Source organism: Phycomyces blakesleeanus (genome assembly GCF_001638985.1).
Source record: "Phycomyces blakesleeanus NRRL 1555(-) unplaced genomic scaffold PHYBLscaffold_4, whole genome shotgun sequence".
NCBI classification, from domain to species: Eukaryota; Fungi; Mucoromycota; class Mucoromycetes; order Mucorales; family Phycomycetaceae; genus Phycomyces; species Phycomyces blakesleeanus.
The window spans coordinates 137,787-161,582 of NW_017265137.1; the positions used below are offsets into that span (position 1 = coordinate 137,787).

The window sequence follows — 23,796 nt, forward strand, 5'->3', positions numbered from 1 at the left end:
ATAAAAAGACGCAAAGATTCTTTTGGTCTTCTTTTACTTTTTAATATTCATCATTGATCTGGTTCTTGGTCTTGTCCTTCTTGTTCTTCCTGTACTCCTCCTGACCTTTCACTTTCACCTTCATCATTGTCATTGTCATTGTCATTAATAACCGGCGCCGCCTTTTTGGTGTACATTGCCTTCAAGAGATCCTTGTCTTTCTGCTGTCTTATCCGTTCAATTTCTTGAGCTCCTCCGGTCTTCTTGAGCTTCTTGGCCTCAACAAAACTGCCAAGCTCTTTCTCAAAATCATCCACCTTATTCAAAATCTCGCGTTGTCGCATCTTCTCTGCCTGCTCAAGTGCCTTGAGACGGCGCTCATGATCAACATCAATCGTAGTCACTTGCTTGAACACACTCGCCATGCCCTCAAACCCTTCTTCGGCAGGCGCGACTCTAAACTCACGCAGGACCGGCCGAGCCTTGGCACGATACACACAGATCTTCTCTAGCTGCTCAAACACTTCCAAAAGTGCCGCCAGATCATCCTTCATGTCAAGCAAGAGTCCCTCCTGTTCTTTGACCGACTGCTGCTCTTTCACGATCGTCTGGAGTTCTTGCTCCCACGTCTTCTTCCAGGTCGGCTTGACCCGGGCAATGTATGCTCCAAATTGATCGATTTCCTGAGCAAGAGCCTTGGTCTCATTAGAACAATGTGTCATCTGTGCCTCGGATGGGCTGGATTTGCGCAGCGTGACATCCAATTTGAGCTGATCAATCGTGTCCTGCAGATCCTCAAGCCGGGTCGTAATCTTGTCTGAGCTCGTCAGAAGCTGTTCCTTGCCTTCTTCGATAAACAGGCGTGCATTCGAATTTGCGACTGCTGCAGCCGACACATTGGCTGTCGTGGGCTCCTTGGCCTGTTCACGCAGACTCACTGCCTTGGCCTTCAGGCCACCAAGCACATCCGCCGTGGTTTCCTTCATCTCGCCCTGCAGTTGGCGCAACACTGCCAGATCGCGGCGCAGGGATTCTACCTCAGCCAAGTGTTGTTCCACAGCTTCGCGGGACATACCAGATGGAGGCATTGCAGTGGTCCCGGCACCATTAAGGACACCATTGACACCTTCACTTCCTTCCAAAACACTCGTGGGCCGATGCTCGATTATCATCTTTTGGACAAGGTCGCGTAGCACAGTGCCCTGGTGCTTTGGCGTATCTTCTACTTGTTTCTTGACCCGATCCAATTGATCAACAACATGTTTCTGGTTGTCTTGCATGGCTTTTGTGACAATTTCCACAATTTCTTCCTTCCATTTCTTGTGCTCTTCATCACGCTCTATTATATTTATTTATATATTTATTTTTTATACAAAAGCAAATTTATTAATAGACCTATAAAGCGTTTCTTGTTCTTTGAACTTACCATTCAAATTGAGAGAAAGAACTGATTTATCAATCACTTCCGAAAGATCCTCAAGCTCATAAAATACATGAACACCTGGTTCACGGATATAAATGCTAGGGAAGTCGGATTGGCGAGAAGTGTAGCCAAATTTTTCGATGAACAGCATACGAAGAGCAGGCACGCTGATTTCTCCTGTGTAATGAATCTTTTTGACATCCTTGCTGATCTGTAGATACAAAGTCAAGCCTATTTTTTTTAAAAAATAATAATAATAATAATAATAATAAAAAAACATTATTATTCAAAAAAAAAAATTTTAAAAAAAAGTTCTTAAAAACACACAAATTTACCTTGTCTGGTTTCTTTTTCTACTAAATTTTCTGCTGCCTCTGGTACACTTGTCAGCTTATTCGAGAGTTTGGATGTTGTCTCATTAGGCAAAGCAGGAACAGGAGGTGCATCCAATCCACGCTTGACGTTATATTCGTTTCCGCCGGTACGAAACATCGATGCCCTTCTGACCGAAGAACGGCGTGCAAGGTTTTCTTGGCGTTTCAGGGCAGCTAAGGCGTCTGCAGTATTGGGATCAGACTCGTCAAATCCTTGTGGTACAGAAGAAGGTTGCTGTTTTTTTTGCTGTGGCTGTAATGAAATTTCAATTGTTGGCTGTGGTGGTGGTGGTGGAGGAGGAGGTGGAGGAGGAGAAGGAGCAATGGATGAAGCACCATCATGATATCCAGAATTATTATTATTATTATTATTATTATTGTTGTTGTTGTTGTTGGCCATGCTCACAACGCTGGCTATAGTTTGAGGAAAACGTGTAGAGTGTGAACGAGAGGATGATGTGGACTGTGAAGGTGAGGGGATACGTCCAATGGCAGTAGATGGAGTTGGGACAGGAGGAGAGTATGATCTGGTAACGCTACCGCTTCTTTGAGGATACCCACCACCACCCATACCCATACTCATACCCATACCAATACCCCCACTGCTACTGCTACTATTACTTCCATTTCCACCAGGATAACGTATTCTAGATTCGGTGGATACTGAAGGGCGAGGCATGCCTTGGTAAGGATCGTATTCGGATGGTGTCAAACGACCCGAAGGCATTGGCGGAGGAGACGTTGCTCCGTTATTATAAGCCCGTTGATGACTTGCATTTCTAGCCAAAACTGCTTGGGGAACAGTGCTGTGCCACGAGTCTGTGCGGTGTTGCTGGTCTCTTGAAAATGCTGCGTGGTCTCTCTCTCGAAGTTGCTGCTGCTTTCCTTTTAAGCCATGTAACAAATGCACAATCACGTCACGAATACGAGGCAGGTGCTGATCCAAGGTAACAATCGATTGTTCCTGTTCCATAGCTCCAGATACGCATTCTCTTAGTTGTTTTGGTATCCACCCTAAATCACTTTATATGGATACAGATATGTTAGAATACAGAGTATTAGTATTTTTTGATTAAAATAATAAAAATTATCATCATCATCCTAGATAGATATATATTGGTCAGCAAAATTACCCCATCGACACATTAGCTTCTTCAAATACTCTTGAAACAGAATAAAACTGGATTTCTAGAGTTTCGTGAATCTCAAGGATCTCGTTGGTAGACATATTCATCTGAGACCATTGTGTCAAGGCTTCCAATAGTGCCTTTGTAGTGCGTAGTAACTTTGTGACGACTTGCTCAATCTCAGCAGACTAAGTAAATGTGATTACAATAGACATTGATTAGATGAAAAAGAAAAAGAAGATAAATAAATAAATAAACGATAAAATAAAATAAGGAGGTGAGAGGGGTTTCTGAATAGGATGGATCCCATTACCATTGCCCTGACTGCATTACTGTTTGGTCGATTCAGTTCTTGACGTCGTGGTGTTGGCGATGGTGGGTAAGGTGCTTCATGGTTGTAATCCATAATTCTTCTTTTCTTATTTTTTTATTTATTTATATATATATATATCTTTCTTTCTTTCTTTCTTTTAAGAAAAATTTATATGTATGTGTGGTATAATGGGAAAAAAATTAAGGAAAAATTCAATAAAGAAGTACAGGAAACAGAAGAAACAGAAGAAGAAAAATATATATTAAAAAAAAATACAAAGAGAGAGAAAGCAAAGTTTGGCTGGGCAAACAGGAAACCAGTAACCTGGGCGGAGTTTTTGCTTAGTTTGGTGGGCCCATTTCTCGGTTGAACCTTCAAACCCCCCCACCCTCTCTCTGTCTCTATATGTCTTTGTTAGTCTTTCTTTCCTACTCCTAATTTGTTCTACACGTGACAGGGATAACGCGGCTTAGTGTTGGATATATGAATATGTATATTTGTACTCACAACAACAACAAAAAAAGGGTTCACCATCACACAAATTATGTACAATTTTTCTTGTAATAATAAAAGATAATTGCCTAGAGTTAATATTCTAGACAAAAAAAAAAGGTTCAAAGTACTCTTTTGATGCTTAAATGACAATGTAAATCAAGCTTGAATTGATACGAGAAATACTCATTCTAGATATCAACTTGTTTGACTGATTGATTAATTGTTTAATATCACAATGCAGATACAAACTTATAAACATATGTCGGTATACAAAATGTAGAAAATGTACATTTGCATATTCATTTCATTTAATAATAAGAAATCCGAGGAGTTGAATAAGTGAATAACACTAAACAAGTTATTACCAACATATATAAAATATATATATAAAAAAAGAAGAAGCGTAAAAGAAAAGGGGTCTCTTGAGACCTTTGTTGATCAATACCAGGGTCCAGAAGAGGCCAAAGAAAGAAAAAAAAAACTTGATTGCAAGACAAATAACCTTTTTTCTTTCTTTCTTGAATTAAACAAGTAAAATGACTACTAATTTTTATATACAATTTTTTTTGATAGTTGTTGGCATGGAGACGCAAAATCTTGAAAAAAAAATGTAATACAATTATATAGCTTATCTAATTATATGCACAAATATAGGGAAATCCTTTTGAGAATAATTTCTAATGTTCATTTTGACTTTGATTACAATATGTATATGTATATAAATATAAATAAACGAAAAAAGAAAGAAATAGAAGCCGGCCAGCAGCAATTACTTCAATTTCACTTTTCTTGATTATTTCTTTATTCGATTTATAGAATATTCTCTTATTGAAGGAGTAGGAGAAGAAGGAGAAGAAGAATAATAAAGAGAAAGAAAGATAGTAATAGTAATAGTAATAGTAGTAATTATAATATAACTTGGGAGAGTTTAAAGGAAGGAATTAGACTGACATTGATAAGGAAGAAGAAGAAACAGGAGAAGAAGAGGAAATCTTTGTGTGGCCTTGAACCCGTTCATGCCGACGAAGAGCATCCATGCGAGTGAACTTCTTGCCACAGTAATGACAGCGACACAAGGGTCGGTTCTTCAGGTGAATTGTCTGGTGGCGTGAAAGATCATAAGAGCGCCGAAAGGTTTGTCCACACACCCTACCAGACACACCCATCGGATGTTCACACACAAACTGTCCCGGACTTGCATATCTCAAATTGTGGCGAGGTAATGTCAGCTGTTGAGACGAAATTGGCGGAGGTGTGGTAGGGACTAGTGCCACTGATAATGGTGGAGACGTGGACATGGATGTGGACGTGGATGTGGATCTAGATGATTGAGAGATTTGTTTATTCTGTTGGTGCTGGTGCTGGTGGTGATGCTGATGCTGGTGAAAGTTGTATATTGCTGGTGGAGGAAGGATGGGTGCCAAGTGAGAATAGGTTGGATCGACAGCGGAGGTCAAAGATGAGATTGCAGGTAGAGTTATTGTTCGAGAATAGTCTGGCGAAGAAGGTGCTGTCAACGGCTTTTGGGGATCAAGAGGATGGAACGAAGAAGAGAGGCGCCTGGTCTGTGGGGGAAAAGAAAGGTCAGGAAGGGTACGCCTGAAGAGGATAGGATCAGCAGACTGCACTCTCTTCTTTCTCGTTCCTCCAGACTCCTCAATGCTCACCCCAGAATCCTTACGGTCAGCATTGGCTCCATTGAAAGAATCACAAGAAGGGTCCCAGCGCAAGACAGTAGGTTTTATGATCGGGACTTGTTCGGGCTGTCGATCCAGAGCATTGACTGTAAAATAGATTCGGTAAATTGAAGAAACAAAGAAACATGGACACAAAGACACAAAGAAAGAAAGGATTATATATATATATATATACATATATAAAGAAAAAGAAAAGAAAGGGCGTCGAGGAACAAACATACATGCATTTGACCTACAGATGTACCGAGACTGGCCAGGTTCATTTCGATGCAAGGTAACCTCAAGCCGAGACTGGTTTGAGAGTAATTTCAATGCGTTCTGGAAAGTAGAATTGTTATGCAATTTGCTGTAGTGACCTTGGTCATTCTTGAGAGTGAGTGAATAATTTTCCAAGGACGTCTAGTGTAAATCAAATGTATATCAAATATATTAAGATATGAGATACAATAGAAATGAATTGGGTCATGATGATTTGATTTGGATTAGCCCTTCAAGAATAGAAGCAAAACAACCCTCAACTCCTTACCTCGTTTATGACAGCCTTTATTTTATCTGTCAGTTCAGAAAATGACGGGTACTTGTTTTGGTAGGCATACAAGTGGACACGGAAACCAGTAGTTAATTCAGGTACATTGACTCTGATGTTTTGGAACAGAAATAGAGAGCGATTACCATTGTTTGGTGAATATTATATATATACATAAAATAAGAAAAGAAAAAGGTGAATTCCCAACAACAAACACAGTAGCCAGTAACACCCACAGTAACAACGATAATATAAGAAGAAAAAGAAAATTCCCCTTCTTTAGTGTGGTTTACCTGAATCGATAAATTGTCTTGGGCATCTTTATCGTCAAGAATTGGATCAAGGAAGTATGAAATATAAGCAATATAAGCAGTATATATATTTATATATATATATATATATATATATATACGTATGTATGTATGTACACCCACACCCACCCACACTGATTTCTTTATTTATTTATTTATTTATTTTTTTTGGTTATATATTTAAATGGTTAAAATGGCTAAATATACATATACAAGTGTAAATATAATTATTTTACACACATAAATGTATATAATTGGCTATATAAATATATAAAGGTATATATATGCGTTCGTGTGTGCGTAGGTAATTTATTTAAAGAAAGGTAAGTAAAAAAAAAGACTACCAAACAAACAAAAAGGAAAAAGGCTAGTGGTTTATCAGCTCAATTTATAAGTTTTTTTTTTTTTAAAAAAAAATGTTATATTTATATAAATTATTATAATGTATATAAAAATGTATAAATTTACATCGATTGTCTGGTTGGAGGTATATATGTGTCTAATGTCTATAGATAGTTAAATGGATATATGTCTAAAATCATATTTCAAAAATCTTCTTGTCAATACACATAACCAAAAGCGTAAATAAAATATATAGAATATAAAGTGAAGCCTTTTTGTAATATACATTATGGGGTAGTGTGGCTCCGTTTCAAAAAAGACTATCTTCCATGATTCCTCCCCCCCCCAAGAGATCAAAATACATATACAAAGAGCTCCTCTTCTTGACCTCATCCGCCTATTTATTCATTTATACTCCTTTTATAAGTGTGCATTTCTTGCATGTGGCAACACCACTCGTTTACTCCAAAATTAGCTTCTCCTCCTTTATATATTCTTTAACTAAAACTAGACTTTATACATATAGATATATCAAAATAATAATAATAATAATAATACTACTACTACAGAAGAAGAAGAAGAAGAAGAAGAAGAAAGAAAAATACATAGGAGACATTGAATATATACCTTAATTAGAAAATTAACAAAAAAGAACAGATAGGCAAATAAATAAATAAAGAAAGAAGCATACAAAGTAGTAGTACTAATGATAATGATAATGATAATGATAATGATAATGCTAATAACAATTAAAATTACAAGATAGAACCTTGGTATCCAAGACCTTTTCTTTTTCTTTTTCTTTTTTGTTTTAATAAATATAATTCTCCTATTTCCTCTTGCTTTATACTGTGGACTCTCCAAAGTTTAATTCAATCTTAAGATAAAGCCATTAATAGCTAAATTTGCTCTAATCAACATAGTCGTTACAGCAACAGTAGTGATAGTAATAGTAGTAATAGCAGCAGAAGCGGTAATTATAATGTATGTATAAAAAAAAACAAGATAAAAAGAATGATGTCAATATACCATTTGGTGAAGATGACATGCATTTAAAGATAGACTGAAGATTTTTCTTCCCTCATGTTAGATGACGAGAAAAAGTAAATAAAAGGGAATAGTATAGTATATATATATGTAAAGATGTACAGCCCGTTATATTTGCCTGACAAGGACCCTTAATTTCCCTTTCTATATTTCTCCTCCAGAATAACAAGAAGAAGAAAAGACTAATAATAATAACAATGACAATGACAATGGCAATAGTAGTAGTATTATATAATTCATCTCTTTATAAGACAGAACAAGACCATAATTACCTTATGACTATGATGTTTATGATCGATATACAAAATATACACAATAGTATTTTACCAGAGGGAGTTTGGAGCGGCATATGTGGCCATTATAACCATATTGACTTGAATACTTTGTCCGAAAGTTAGTATCGGGATCATGTATGGCATTTAGATTTTATAATAGCCTCATCATTAGACTCACAAACATGTGGTCCTGTGCTGTACTGTGCTGTACTGTGCTGTACTGTGCTGTGTGTACTTCTTGGGTGGCCATATTTTCTACCAAACCAAATCAAATGAATTCCGATCAAGTCTACCATTTTGTTCACATTGTCTCAAATGGCAAAACTTATGCCTCTTGAAAATCACATAAAACCCAAGCAGAAAAAAAAAGAGTACTTACATGCACAAATGATACGAGAATAAACATTATTCTATACTTGTGCTTTGCACTAATAATTCATATACTATCTATTTCTTTTTCACATTCTTTTTTAATCAAACTCACAATATAAATATTTAATTTCCATACACACATGAGTACGTGGATTTAATTGGACAGACTGCCAAGGAACATAGGTGAAATAAGAAAATAACTAACAGAAAATATATAACCTTCTCAAGAGAGAACCATGTTTGATATAAAAATATTAATAAATGTATATATAGACATATATAGAAAAGAGGGAAAATATTTATGTTAGTAATACAGCAGGGTTAATTTCACCATCAATTGCCTTTATTTTATCTTTTGACAGAGTTAACTTCCTTTTGCCACAAAATATCATAGCTTTTTTTTTTCAAGCGAAAATACTGCCCAAAGCAATTATGACGAAAGTCAATAATAAGCCGATTGCATAAATTGCAGACCTGCTTTATTTATAATAATAATAATAAAAAAGGGCAATTAACCAGTGACATCAAAATAAGATATTCTTCAATAAGGATAGGTTTTTCAAGGGCAGAAGAAATCTTACCAAGATCAACACCTATTTCAAGCTTGTTATTAATAAAGGAGAGATCCAATATGTTATTTGTCATCCTCATGTAAAACAAAAAAAAATTGTATATATATAAAAAAATAACTTTAGAAAGATGCGAAATAAATTCAACCTCAAATGTCTCAGACCTCAAAAGAAACCCCCACGAATACTGGGAATATGACAAAGGCAACGATCTGATCCTCTCCTTCAGACATAGAGGGCAAAAACCAAGAAGACGGGATATTAGGGTACCATAACCAAAGCACCCAGAAACCCGACAATATAGTGTATCTAATATTAGTAATAATAGTAATAATAGTACTAATAGAGATTTGAGAAGATATCATACCGTTAGAGGCCAAAGATCAGGAATATCTGACTCATCGTATTAACTTGGTGCATATTCCGAGATCCAGTCTCACCCCAGCACTACCAAGTTACTAAGACAGAACGCCTGGAATCTTGAAGAGATGTCTAGAAGACCCACAGGGGAAAAAATGTATAAAAATAAATAATTACTGGCTCATTCCAGAAGATGGAGTGTCGCCGAATTGTCAGTTCCAAGAATTTTATATATAGATTACCATATTGGATTGCTATGGAAGGGTGTCTTCCCCAGTTTTTGAGAATTAGCTTTTTATACTTCGGTGATTTAATATAAAATGATTGGCCTTCGTTGACTTGAAATTTAGAGCATGCAATTATAGATTCGCAACTTTTTGTTACCTATGAGTATTTTATGAAAATAGAATTTTTAGGAACAAAGGGAAATACGAGAGCCACTTTTTTTGCATATTAACAATTATTGTTAACCAAGTATTAAAGACATAGTGTTTTCAAAATCCAATTCTCGTAGACTTGTGAAATACCCTCTCAGGACTATAACTTAGTAGCCATCTTAGTTTTGTAATAAACCTCTATCTTCTCCCCATGATAAAATACTCTTTATTTTTCATTTATGTATCAGAATCCTCGCCCTCTTTTTAGTAGTCATTCAAGGATTCTTTTACTGATTCCACCACTTGAAATAGAGATCGAAATTAAATCAAATTATAGAATAGAATATACACATTGAACATTGAACATTTGTTATTTTGTTTTACTTTGTTTTGTATAGAAGAAAAATTATCTCTTTTGTTTTCTTCTTTCTTTTTATATATGTTTTCGTTTGACATTAAATACTAAATAGTAATAATAATACCAATTTTTTTTTGTCTTTCTCTCTTTGTATTTAGTATTTTGTCTTTTGTGGTTTTTGTGTTTTGTCTCTCTTTATCCACTGTTTTTTTTTCTGGTCTTTGGCTCTTCTTCTTTTCTTTTCTTTGACTCTCTTTATCTATCGTTTAATATTCATCACCAGTGGTTGTGATAACATCATCAATCTTCAAAATCATCTTGACCAACTGAGTGGCCAACAAGAACTGCTGGCGCTTGGAGATCAGAGGATCGTAGACGTGCTGATCTCTCATATCTATACAACAACAACAACATTAATATTGATTTTTTTTAAAAAAAGGTTTCCTATTCTTCACCTTCCTATTCCTCCACACAATCCATCAATATAAATAACTTACCGTTAGATCCCTTGTAGAGACAATCGACACCCAATCGGGGATTTCCGGTAAGGACCTGCTTAGCCTTGACTTCGGCCAAGGTCTCAATAGGAGACAAACCAGAGTTCTCAGCCAAAGCAAGAGGTGTGGCATCAAGAGCATCGGCAAAAGCGCGCATGGCGTACTGCTCAATTGACGAGATTTCATCAGCAACCTTGGACACGGCCAAAGAGCAAGCAATCTCAGCAGACCCACCACCATATACGACACGGTTGTCACGGACCAAGTTGCGGACAGCGCAGATGGCATCGTGGAGCGAGCGCTTAGCCTCGTCGATGATCATCTTGTTACCACCACGTACAAACACAGTGACAGCACGGGTGTTGGCACACTCCTCAATCACCAACATACGATCCTTGGTTGTACCAAAGGTCAGCTCACGCACAATTCCGGCCTTACCGAGCTTCTCAGGGGACAGATCCTCGAAGCGGGGCACAATGCGACCGTTTGTTGCAATGGCAATCAATTCGATCTCAGGGCCACCAACCCAGCGGACGGCAGGCAACTTGTTCTGCAACAACAAGTGGTTGGCTTCGTCATCGAAGCCCCACTGACAGATAACCATGTTGGCACCGGAGTCCTTGACCTGCTTGATCATATCCTCGAACTTCTTGGTCTCGTAAGCCTGGAGCTTCTCGTACTCTTCAACAGAGGTGATGTCGAGCTTGTGCTTGGTCTTGGGTCTTGGGGGCTCAAAGGGACAGGTCAAGATGGCAAGTTTGGCATCACGAACCTCACGGGGCATCTGAGGGTGAGACATGTCCTTGTCGATGACAACACCTTGGACCAACAGGGTATCTTGCATCGATCCACCGACCTTACCGTCTACCTTGATAAGCTCAAAATCAACATCCTTGCGCTCCAAGTCAGCAACGGCCAAAACAGCGTTGACAGCAATGTCAGCGAACTGTTCATGACACTTTGACACACTAAAGTAATAAATAAAAAAACGAAGATGTAAGTTTGTACGTCCACTATTAAATATCTTTCCTTCTCCATTATATGTAAAATAACACTTGCATTTTGCTGCCAAGACTGGTCATAGCAGTCTTCTTGAGGTTAGAGACATTGTCCTTGCTGAACTCAATAGTATCGGAAATGGACTCAAGGTGAGAAACAGCGACATTGCAAGCGCGCTCGAAGCCATCAGCAATACGGATAGGATGAATACCACGATCCAACAACTGTTCGCACTGCTCCAACAGAGACCCAGCCAACACTAATAAATTTCATGGTGAGTTTTTATGCTTCTTCTTCTTCTTTTTTTTGGATTATTTCTGCTGTTGTATTTTTTGTGAAATGTCAAATCTTGTATAATTTATCATGATTACAATAATAAGAATAATAATAAAAATATGTAGAAATCAAGAGAAGAAAAAAAGTTTCTTAAAGAGACTAATAAAAAGAAAAAAGAAAAATAAAGAAAAATAAAACGTGTCAACATACCAACCACACCAGTGGTACCATCTCCAATCTCATCATCTTGACTCTTGGACAACTGAACCAAAAGTTTAGCAATCTGATGTTCAACAGCCATCTGATCGAGAATAGTTGCGCCATCGTTGGTGACGGTAATATCGCCATCGGGGGAAATCAAGATCTTGTCAAGACCGCGGGGACCCAAAGAGGTTTTGATGATGGTGGCTACGGTTTTGGCAGCCAAGATGTGGGACTATTTTGTGTACACGCGTCCATTAGTTCTTCTCTTTCTTCTCGCTGTTTGTTTGTTTGTTTGTTTGTTTGTTTGGTGCACTCTGAGGATGAGGAAGAGGAGAACGAAAAACGAAACAAAATATATATGATGACATGTCTTTGTGTCAAAAACTTACGCGAATGGCAGCGATCCCGCTCAATCTAGACTTTGTCTGTCCTTCGCGGACGATGATAAAAGGACGACCATACTCATCGGTAGCATAGACTGCTGAATTAGGATCAATATTGCCTGGGTGCGACATTCAAGCCAAATTTTATATAAATTATATATTTATACGTATATAAAAATATAAAGATGAGGTTATGGTTTGTTTTTTTTACAACAACAAAGTGGAGTAAAAAAAGAGAGAGAAAGGAACGGGACAAGTCGAAATCCAATCAAGTGGAGGGAGGAGAACAGACAAGGTGCCAAAACGTCCTTACCACGCGCACGTTTAGATCTCCGTCTTCCGCGTCACAGTAGTGCCATGACGTCCCTTCTTTTTTTTTATATATATTTTTATATATATATAAATCTTATTCTTTTTATTTTATCTTATTCTATTGACATTAATATGTCAAAGCATATATACATATATATGTATGTGTGCGTGTGCGTATAGTAAAGGTCATTAAATGTAATGTACTTTAGCTGGAGTTATGTGAGCAAAATTTAATTTATAGAAAGAATAAATAATTATAGCCGCAAAAATACACGATTTTTTTTTGGGAACTTTTCTTTAATGCTTAAAAGGAATACAAGAACGATAGCTTTTTTTATTTATTTATTTATTTATTTATTTATTATCATTTGTATATAAATATATTATTTGGTTATTCTAAAATCGAAATCAAAATCCAATTTCTAAATGGCTGAGTGTGTATTCAAAAGTCGGTAAAGGTAAAAGGGTCTGATGCCTTTGAATGGGGTCAAGTATAGGCTGCCAAAAATAGACAGGTCAAGGTAAGGCAAGTAAAAGGAAGTATTCAGGGTAGACAAAGTACTTAATATGAAACAAATTGTATGGTCAATAGAGATCAATTATTTTTCAGCAAGCTTAGACTGACAGCGACCTTGAAGAAATAAGAGATCATTGCGGACCACACAATTATATGGGAGTACCTGCCGAGATTCCGGCCTATACCTTTCCCAATGAGGAAATATATCTGTCACTTTTAATAAAATCACATTTTTTTCCTTTCATAAATATATTATTCCTATCAAGGAACAAAAGGATCCATTTAGTTAAAAAAAATACTTTGTTTCTGGAGAATACATTTCCCAATAGGAATGTTCTCAAAGCTACAGAATCATAAACTCATACAAAGAAAAAGTCTTCCCAAAATTATAGTGTTTTAGCACCTCGAAAATATAAGCATCATATTTTTTTAACGAATATACCTTGAGTTGTTCATCGCAAATGTCTATAATCTTATCTTCAAGCAAAGCACATTGAATGTTTTATAAAAGCTAAAAGAGATTTTCGCTTTAGTATTTGGTGTTTCCACCACAGGTAGAAAATTATAACCTTAATCCTATCGGACATACTGACAACATGATTAGCTCTAAAGGCTCGGTCCATTTGCTCCCACTCCTTGATAATACAGGCCTCATAATCTTCATTATTGTTTATGTAAGCCTTCTCTCTCTTTACAACGCGATTTTTTTCCATGCCCTCCCATGTATGTTTAATTGGCTTCAAATCAGGGCTTTGGGAAGGTCAGTAGTCAAATCGCTTGATTAACCAATGGTTCTTCCACCATGTTTTATATGATATCGTATGGCAGCTGTTGCCATCTTCTTTGAAGGTAAACTTAGTTTCATGGTTCTCATTTTATCTCTGATACCAAATATTAGAGCTAAAGTTTTTTTTTGTTTGAAAAAACAGTTAACGTAAACGTCTTAATTGACAAACCCTTTTGGGAGCCACAAAAGATCCAGAGCCTTTAGCCCAGAAACACCTCATACAATCTTCAAGCTTTTTTTTCAAACTTCACTGTTGATACTATATGACTCTTCTGGAAATGTTCCCCAAGCTTACGGATTATATGCGTACAGAAGTTATGGCCCTTTACTATAAACCCGGACTCTTATGAGCATATCACCCTATCTCAGCCTTCAACTGTTGAACTGGCTCTGGCTCTGGCTCTGGCTCTGGCTCTTGTCCAAAGTAGTATATTCTCTGTCTGTTTAGTCGTCAGTCTTTACCCGGCTACTGAGATGTAAGAACCAAAATTGTTTGCACAAAGATAATTGATCATAGTCACTTAACAAACCTTTACACCAGCGAGTTCCAAGCTACTTTTGTAATGCCCATACGCCTCAAATGTGTTTCTTTTCATAATTAAACAAAGGATAGTGTTATTAGTGATAGTGAGTTCCTTTGGTCTTCTTAACCTAGGCTTTGGAAGTAACTACCAGTCTGGTCCCGGAATAATCAATTGGATTAATATCTAGGATAACACTGTCAATAAACCGATTACGTTTAAACAACTCCTCTCTTAACATTACCAGTTAGCATACACATAGATTAGAGATTACATGAAAATAATTTGTACAATTAACCGTAGGGCATGACCATAGAAGAATCAAGCAAACACTTTTTTAATAAAGGAATTTATTTTCGAATTCCTTGTCTCCTGTTTCTGCCTCTGCTTTTTTTAAGCAGGTTTCAAACGGGCTTTGAGCATGTTGCTTCTAACCGTCGAATAAAGGTTTTCCAAAATGTCTTTGATCTCTCCTTGAGAATTCGTAGCTTTATAAAGATAAAAAATGCCTCTATGTAAGAAGTGTGACGACTCGTGGCAAGGTATGTTTTCTCCATTATTTCTCTATTGATGCTACGAGGCGTTTGCTCATGTAGATTTGGTGTAAAGAAAAATTCCAACTTTAGTTGTTCCGCGAAGACTTTTTTTTTGCGTGAGTATATATTAAAAAGAGAAAATATCCTCATTATTAGACACACAAGACATATCGAGAACCCTCTATTATTAAACAAGCTCGCTTGTATAGCGCAAGTTTGAGCAAGTATTACGAAAATGAGCTTGTTTTTGAACAGGTTGAACGCTATCAATGAATTAGCTGTAATAACCGGCGAGTATCGAAATTCCACTCCACTTTATGTAATTTAAAAGGCTGATACATCTATTTTATGAATTTCATGTCTCGCTTACGCAACATACCCTACCACTGTCAACTTATTTCTAAGAACTGCAATATAAAAACTGTCTGTATATCTTTGAAAAATTACTTTTATATACAAAATATTGAAGGATGTATTTTGTACTGTACCAATACTGCTTTTCCACTCTTCTTATTAGAATTCAGGTTATATTTGGACTGTAAATATAATTGCGCATATGAGTATGCAATAACAAATTGAGAGTATTGATCATTCACTGATAATCAAAGTACAAAAAGGTTTCTAGATAATAATCCTTGTTTCATAAATCCATCCAAATCAAACCTTTTTTTGTGCACAATCTGTGTAAATACAACAAGGACATTTACTTGTGTATTCAACCCTCCACACACTTCTTTATTCCTTATCTCATATCCCTCTTTTTCTTTGTCTCATTAAAATACATGCTATTCACAATGGCCATCTAGATTATCCAAATTCAGTAATATCTATATATCGCACTACCAGAATTCTCAAGAAATATTCTGAGTTTTCTTATAGACTTTATAGACAAACAACAGTCTATACATTCAAACGCAGTGATTAACACAAAGATAAAAGTATGCATGTTATTTTATGTTAATCTTCAGATTTGTTTGACTGGATTAGTCTTTATTATAGACGAGCCCTTTTAATTACAGCATTGTCCTCTTCAATCAAGTAAAAAATAATGACTAAACGCATATTTTTCTACTAGAGTCAATAACAGTTTAAAAACGACTTTACTTATTTATTAAATATATACATAAAAAAAAAGAAGAAACCAGGACCACAAGTTCTTTGTTCCCGCATTACACTGCTCAATTTCCTTCCGCCCATGAGCCTGACTTTGTAGCGAAGGATATGTGAGAATGGTAATAATCCGTGGTGTAAGACTACACCGGTTCATCTCAGCCACCTTATCTCATCCCTAAGTAGGGGTAGCAAACATACCAGAGAAGCGTACCACAGAAGTAGCAAGGTATAGATTATTCGACTACTAAGCAACACCGTCAGTGGCAGAAAGCTTTGAAACAGGGTCTTTACGAAGAATTGGTAGGAAACTCTACTATCTTCCCGTCCTCCACTCTCAACAACATTCATGATGTTAAATCTTGACGGTGACCCTTTTTTTTAAAAAAAAAATACGATCGTCGGCATTGCTTCAGAGATAATATAATTAAATCCACAATTCAAATCATGTTTATCTGTACCTCTTAGAATCAATTAATAAGCAATATAATGACCCAGTTCCACTTGTTTCTGTACAAAATAAAAAAAAGAAAGGCTCCAAATCAAACCATACGTAGATAGTCTTTCCAGCTACAAGAGATAAGAGGACACTCATCTCCAGAGTAAATACAAAAAAAACTATAAGAAAAAACCGCGTGGGTTGAATGGGAGTTATTTTTATATACTCGCTGCCTTTGATTAAAGTGTATGGCTGCGCCATTTTTTTAAGAGAGTTCTTTGACTTCCAAGTTAGAGCAAACGTAACATGACTGTATATTTCTTCTTTTTACTGGGAAAAGTCTTATTCTCACATAGACTTTTGCAACTGTTTTACGACATAAATAGCAGCCAATAATATTCAACCAACGGACTGTGCAAGACGACTTTGCAAAGTGAAGTGCAGAAGGGTTTGGTCTTGATCGGTGTAAAAATAACTCTAAAGGCGGAGTACAAGTTTCCATAATGGTGATTTGTAGGTTACTCTAAACTGGTGTGTGCGCTATTTTGTTAAAGGGGACAAGAAAACGTTCTTTTTTTTTGCATGTGCTTGTACAGGTAGGAACAAAAGGGACCCAGCAGCTACTAGGAGAGAAACTCACATATATCTTAAAACAATATTAGGTAGTAAGGAAAATGGAAAAAAAAGAAAGTAATATATATATATAGCTAATATATTCAGTAGAAAAAAATAAGATACCAAAGTTTCTGCTAAGGATTTGATCAGAAAAAAGTCTAGCTACACCTTCAGCTTAGTCAAGGACAATGTCAATTTGGTTGCGAGCAAGATTGATTAGCTGTCAGACATAATACTGGTTCTACAGCAATAAAGTCCCGGTGCTTCATTGAGATATACAGTTAAAGTTGTATTGGTAATTCTATCTACAGATAAATAAAGTAGTTACTCCAGTAAAGACTATAATTTACAAAGAGAAATACTATAAAATGATGGTATTATTTTTTAAAGGAGAAAAACATTGCTTGGTATCAATATATCTCTTTCTATTTAAGCTTGCTCTTTTTGTTTTGCTTTAAATACTTAGAAGCTTTAGAGTTTTGAATTTAAAGATTCAAATGATTTTTAAAAAATAATAATAACCAGTTTGCCTTGTACTTTATAATAGCTTTTTATTTGATTTCAAGAGTTTGGAATTTTGTGGAAAAGAAGAAAGAAGCGCTTGTATGCTTTTGGCAAGATATTTGAAACATCAGCACAAATACATCAGGATTAACCCCACAGATTTTGAGAAAATATGTGTGATTATATATTGAGGTTTTTAGCATTTTAACCAAACGGATTATAATGTTGAAAAACAATTCATTGTGAAACCTTGGCTTTTGTAAAAAGCAAACTGGATCACTTTTTTTTTTATATTACAGCTTAATTTCACGACCCGAGACTTAAATATGAGATAAAGAGGTATCACCAGCTCTCGATAAAAACATTCTGCTTGGAAATCATACAAGTTATATTCTACAGCTCTACGATATATACTGATATAATATTCTAGTAGTTTCTTCTGCTGCTAATTCTGTTGTTGTTTCTGTTACGTAAAATGGGAAGATGGGACTGGCTACACAATAGAAGCACAAGGTCACAGAACTTCTTTTTATATGTTTTAAGCTCGTCTTTAATAGGCTCTTAAACGTGCTGGTACCTGAGTACTACCTTTAAATTTCCATTTTGGGTTCTTCTTTGCTAACAGAAAGCTTCACTACTTTATTGTTCTTCTTCATGCAGAAAGCTTGCTTCTCAAAGGATTGACACATGGAATAATTATATATAAACAATAAGCCACATAGATATCACACGCCAATATGTGGAATTATTCTATTAGACGATTAGTGTTTACGTCATATCTTGCGTATTCACTCACGCGTATAGAAAAATGGCTCTTCAGTGCGAAGGAAAGAAAACTCGCCTTTCTCATAAACACAACACAGAGAAATGCCCATGTAAGTAACAAAATCGTTAAAGAAAGTACATTTCACACATTTTGTGCTAATTATGATGAATTTATTAATGTAATTTGTAGTAATGTTGCTTTTGACATTTACCTAAATTTATTTTCTCAAGAAGTGAATGTAAGTAATCACAAAATAAAAAATATACCCTTATTTCATTGAAACTCTTACTAACGTTGCGTAGTTAATAGTGAAGAGAAAGTCTGGCCCGAAAGGGTCAGCCTTGACATCAGCTTGTCAAGAAAGCCTCTAGTGACGTCGTTGCGGTGAAAACCAAAGCGGCCAACCAAACCACACCCAGTTAATGGCTCTGGGAACGGCTAGCAAGAAACACCGGTCTACTCTGGTCTCCTCTATTCTGACATTTGGTACAACGTGGTCAATCCGTCATAGAGAGGTGTAGCATAGGTGGGAGCCACCGGGCGCCAATGAAATACCACCACTCTCTATGACAAGCCAAACGGACTGAGGATGAGTCCTGATATTCTCCTCCCCATTGATGTCAGATGTTGAGGTTCAAAGACGATCAGATAGACTGGTTTTTTATGGGTTGACAGCCGAACGTTCTAGCGACGCAGTTGACCTATAATAAAACCAACTCAACCCGTGCGATAGGCATCCATATGTCTGGGGTATGACTGATTTAACAAGTTGGGACGCTTATTGAGCCCAAGTAGGAGAGTCAGTATAGAGTTTGGTCTGACTGTCATGATGTACTGGTCTACTTCTTGCTAGCTGTTAGCCTATATTATAACAGCAAATGAAGTTTTTTTTTTGCAAGAGAAATTACTTTATTCAAGCCTCCACTCTCTCGTGATCGGTGTTCTGATCCTGTTTTCGCAAAGATGTGCTTGTTCAATGAGTTTTTGATTGAACGCCTTTAAGTCATTACTCTGTGCTGGAAACAATGTTACTCGTTCTCCGTACAATTTTGTACTTGACACCATATATTGTCTTTCGCTTATTACTGTCTAGGCAGTCGTAAGCAAAGACACTCTGATAATGCCAATTCTAGAACGATAAAATCTCGTTCATCCCAAACGAAAAAGGCGGGGTCTCCAAACTTTATACGGTCTTCGTTGCCTAAAAAAGTAAAGTTCGCCCTTGTCTTTCGATTTCTTCCCCCCGTCTCGGTCTATAGTTAACTTTTTAGTTGGCTTGACAGGTGTTTTTCCAACCTTGGCTGGAAGAGCGTGAGTTCGAATCTCACAGAGACGTATTACTAGCAGCAAGCTAGTTACAACTTCGTATATATATTATAATTACTAGAGCACAAGCTAGTCATAAAGAGTATTTCAATATAGAAAAAATATCATTTAATTGTAAAAATATATTTAATGAACTGCTTACTGCTTGTTCTTGAGTAAAAGCACTACAAAAGACCATAACCTATCAGTATCCTCATGGAAAGCATGTTTAACATATACGAGTTCAAACTTCCGCCTGCTGATCATCTTCATCTCAGTACAAACTATCTTGCAAGTATTAGTTAAGTAGAAACAAATTAGAAAGTATTTTGTAATGTGCATTGAAGCATTGCTGACGCTCTATTCAGCATCAAGATGTCAAGATACATCAATTTATAGCATCACCACGGTTGATGTCTCACTCAAATAAGTTAATAATATTACCATGTAAGCTGTTCAGAAAATTTGCAAACTTACTGAGATATTCGGCATTGTTTATGGATTAGTATATCAATAATAATAAAAGTAGATATTGTGAGAGTGTTATTTATTAAAGAGACCAAATAATATTATTTATATCTGCTACTATTAAAATCACTATAATTCAAATCACTGTTGTATAATAATTGGTTTAAACTGTATGAGTGTGTAGTGTATATATGCCTGGTGTGTAATAGTCCTAAAGATTATTAACTTTCCAGATTCATTGGTAAGCAGAAACTGGTATTTGGTTCTGGAGTCTGTTCTTCACTCAATCGTGGTGTGTACACCACAGCTACCAACATACTAGCCTTTCTATACTGTTGATTTATTTATTAATATTCATAAAAAGAAAAATATTATACATATATAGTACAATACATAGTTTCTTTTTATTAATATCAACAAGCTTACTAAACATTTATTGACCATGAGATATTGTTGTTGGTCATTTTAAAAAATATATTAATAATAATAAAAATTCAAACCAAAAGGTTTTTTTATTAAAACTTTATTAGTTGACTAGATCGAAGAATACATATATAGAGAGACAATTGTCAAATTCTTAGTTCACCACTTTGCCAAAAAATAAATAACAAAAATGGATCCATCCCCCCCAGGACGAAGACCTGATTTGACAGCGAAGGGGAAAAAGGAGTTGGTTGCTCGCTTTCCAAGAAAGAGTGGCAAGGAAAGCAGAGGCGAGGTCAAGCAGCGCTGCACGTCAGCATACACCATTCCAAGCCAACAGGTGCTTTCTAGATCAACGGTTTCCACACCGCATCGCACACAGCCACAACCAACTCGTCTGGACACTTGCGCAGGAAACTGCCAGTGAAATACGACAATAAAGACCGTAAAGCACAGTACAAGAGATCATTCGTGCGTTCTCTCTTGCAGGTCCAGAATAAAGAAAGCTGATCCTATCTGAGAACTAAACGCCCAGATAAGATATTCAAAGTAGAGTCAGTATATATATATTACGATTTTGAACATGTGCGTTGTGTGAAATAATGTGCTTATCCTGCTGCTAATACTATAGGGTTAGCAACTTTTGTACCAGATAAACAGGAATAGCCGTGAAGAAAAATCTACTACTAATAAATCGCAAAAGCTGTGCCAGGATCTTGTTTAGCAAGAGTTTGTTGATACTGTATCTATGTAAAGCAATAGAAAGAGAGAGTATTGATTAGAGTCGATGTAAATGAAGAAAGAGCTGTAAAAAAACATAAGAGAGAGAAAAACTTATCAAATAGTATCGGACCAAAAAGATGTGTTGCAGAGAGAGCATATCAAATTCTTAGTTCACCACTTTGCAAAAAGTAACAAGAGTGGATCCATCCCCCTCAGGACGAAGACCTGATTTGACAGCGAGAGGGAAAAAGGAGTTGGTTGCTCTCTTTCCAAGAAAGAGTGGCAAGGAAAGCAGAGGCGAGGTCAAGCAGCGCTGCACGTCAGCATACACCATTCCAAGCTAACGGATGTTTTCAGAATAACATTTTTCGCACCACATTGCGCATAACCACAACCAACCCGTCTGGACACCTGCGCAGGAAACTGCCAGTGAAATACGACAATAAAGACCGTAAAACACAGTACAAGAGATCATTCGTGCGTTCTCTCTTGTAGGTCCAGAAAAAAGAAACGTAAGCTCACCTGGGAACGAAACGCCCAGAGAGTCGACACTAGTAAAGTAAGTATACTTTGTACTTGCATTTTTGACGGAACAATAATTACCAAAAATTCTTGCGACCAGAACGTATACTTTGCATAGAGAATGTCAAACTCTTAGTTCACCACTTTGCTAAAAGTAAAAACAACAAGAGTGGATCCATCCCCCTCAGGACGAAGACCTGATTTGACAGCGAAGGGGAAAAAATGAGCTGGTTGCTCTCTTTTCAAGAAAGAGTGGAGTGGAAAACAGAGGCGAAGTCAAGCAGCACTGCACGTCAGCATGCACCATTCCAAGCCAACGGATGTTTTCTAGATCAACGGTTTCCACACCGCATCGCACACAGCCACAACCAACTCGTCTGGACACTTGCGCAGGAAACTGCCAGTGAAATACGACAATAAAGACCGTACAACACAGTACAAGAGATCATTCGTGCGTTCTCTCTTGCAGGTCCAGAATAAAGAAAGCTGATCCTATCTGAGAACTAAACGCCCAGATAAGATATTCAAAGTAGAGTCAGTATATATGTTATGGTTTTGAACGTGTGCTATGTGTGAAATAATGTGCTTATCCTGCTGCTAATACTATAGGGTTAGCAATCTTTGTACCAGATAAACAGAAATAGCCGTGAAGAAAAATCTACTACTAATAAATCGCAAAAACTGGGCCAAGATCTTGTTTAGCAAGAGTTTGTTGATATTGGATCTATGTAAAGCAATAGAAAGAGAGAGTATTGATTAGAGTCGATGTAAATGAAGAAAGATCTGCAAAAAAAAAGAGAAACTTATCAAATAGTGTCGGGCCAAACAACCGTGTTATAGAGAGAGCATGTCAAATTCTTAGTTCACCACTTTGCCAGAAATAACAATAGCGGATCCATCCCCCTCAGGACGAAGACCTGATTTGACAGCGAGGGGGAAAAAGGAGTTGGTTGCTCTCTTTCCAAGAAAGAGTGGCAAGGAAAGCAGAGGCGAGGTCAAGCAGTGCTGCACGTCAGCATACACCATTCCAAGCTAACGGATGTTTTCAGAATAACATTTTCCGCACCACATTGCGCATAACCACAACCAACCCGTCTGGACACTTGCGCAGGAAACTGCCAGTGAAATACGACAATAAAGACCGTAAAACACAGTACAAGAGATCATTCGTGCGTTCTCTCTTGTAGGTCCAGAAAAAAGAAACGTAAGCTCGCCTGGGAACGAAACGCCCAGAGAGTCGACACTAGTAAAGTAAGTATATTTTGCTCTTATGTTCTTTATGGAACAATACTTACCGGAAATTTTTGGGACCAAGACGGATACTTTGGAGAAAGAAAGAAAGAAAAGAAAAGAAGAAAACAAATACATAGAGCAAGGTATACATATAAAGGGTATATACAAAGAGGGGTATAGCTATAGATATAGGTGGATATAGAGATAAATATAAAGCTATAGATAAAAGTATATAGAGTCGGAAATAAAGATATGCATAGTAAAACCTGTTGAAAAATAACATCATCATAATAAAAAAATATTTTAATGGTAAAGAAGCTGTATATACAAATGAAAAGAAAAAAGCTCTTACCAAAATGCCCTTAGGACAAAGAGTTATATTCAATCGGCCAAAAAAAACTATATGGGAGGACTGCTTTAAAGAAATAAAGGAATAGATTATAGTATTGTTCAAAGATAAAGAGATATATAGACATATAGATAGAGAGGTTCTCCAATGATTATAAGATATATGAACGGAAGGATAATTCAATGATAAAGAGATATGGAGGCATATAGATAGAGAGGTTCCCCAAGGATTAGACGATATATCGACGGAAAGATCATACAAAGATAAAAGAGAGAGAGATAGAGAGATTTTGCTTGACCAAGCTCCTGCTAGTGTTTATATAGACAATTATTTGGTATTTTTTTTTAAAAAAAAAGAAAGGA

General features: G+C 36.6%; 6 protein-coding genes across 6 annotated transcripts; 1 reads left to right on the plus strand and 5 right to left on the minus strand.

The window, feature by feature from the left end:
- Positions 1-170: 170 nt before the first annotated feature.
- PHYBLDRAFT_96992 (hypothetical protein) lies at positions 171-3,082 on the minus strand (the record flags this gene model as incomplete). The annotated part of the gene is made up of 5 exons (XM_018443991.1): positions 171-1,198; positions 1,406-1,633; positions 1,726-1,959; positions 2,494-2,798; positions 2,910-3,082. Coding segments are annotated over 5 exons (1,968 nt in total), but the record flags the coding sequence as incomplete, so codon positions are not given.
- Positions 3,083-4,652: 1,570 nt separating this feature from the next.
- Positions 4,653-6,253, minus strand: PHYBLDRAFT_141175 (C2H2-type zinc finger transcription factor; the record flags this gene model as incomplete). The annotated part of the gene is made up of 4 exons (XM_018430540.1): positions 4,653-5,494; positions 5,645-5,807; positions 5,935-6,046; positions 6,228-6,253. 4 exons carry the CDS (start codon positions 6,251-6,253, stop codon positions 4,653-4,655), a joined length of 1,143 nt encoding a protein of 380 aa, XP_018295329.1.
- A 3,541-nt stretch (positions 6,254-9,794) lies between these two features.
- PHYBLDRAFT_157718 (hypothetical protein) lies at positions 9,795-12,568 on the minus strand. Its single transcript, XM_018433665.1, has 5 exons — positions 12,311-12,568; positions 11,928-12,153; positions 11,502-11,700; positions 10,443-11,410; positions 9,795-10,339 (listed from the first exon to the last, which is right to left on the minus strand). Exons 1-5 carry the CDS (start codon positions 12,434-12,436, stop codon positions 10,212-10,214), a joined length of 1,647 nt encoding a protein of 548 aa, XP_018295330.1. The 5' UTR covers positions 12,437-12,568; the 3' UTR covers positions 9,795-10,211.
- Positions 12,569-13,612: 1,044 nt separating this feature from the next.
- PHYBLDRAFT_60422 (hypothetical protein) lies at positions 13,613-14,998 on the minus strand (the record flags this gene model as incomplete). The annotated part of the gene is made up of 3 exons (XM_018440638.1): positions 13,613-13,822; positions 14,451-14,508; positions 14,877-14,998. 3 exons carry the CDS (start codon positions 14,996-14,998, stop codon positions 13,613-13,615), a joined length of 390 nt encoding a protein of 129 aa, XP_018295331.1.
- A 4,562-nt stretch (positions 14,999-19,560) lies between these two features.
- On the minus strand, positions 19,561-20,208 carry PHYBLDRAFT_164207 (hypothetical protein; the record flags this gene model as incomplete). Its single annotated transcript, XM_018434967.1, has 3 exons — positions 19,561-19,762; positions 19,880-20,004; positions 20,194-20,208. 3 exons carry the CDS (start codon positions 20,206-20,208, stop codon positions 19,561-19,563), a joined length of 342 nt encoding a protein of 113 aa, XP_018295332.1.
- A 589-nt stretch (positions 20,209-20,797) lies between these two features.
- Positions 20,798-22,259, plus strand: PHYBLDRAFT_141178 (hypothetical protein; the record flags this gene model as incomplete). Its single annotated transcript, XM_018430541.1, has 4 exons — positions 20,798-21,030; positions 21,609-21,781; positions 21,826-21,889; positions 22,100-22,259. The coding sequence occupies 4 exons, from the start codon at positions 20,798-20,800 to the stop codon at positions 22,257-22,259; spliced, it is 630 nt and encodes a 209-aa protein (XP_018295333.1).
- Positions 22,260-23,796: the final 1,537 nt, after the last annotated feature.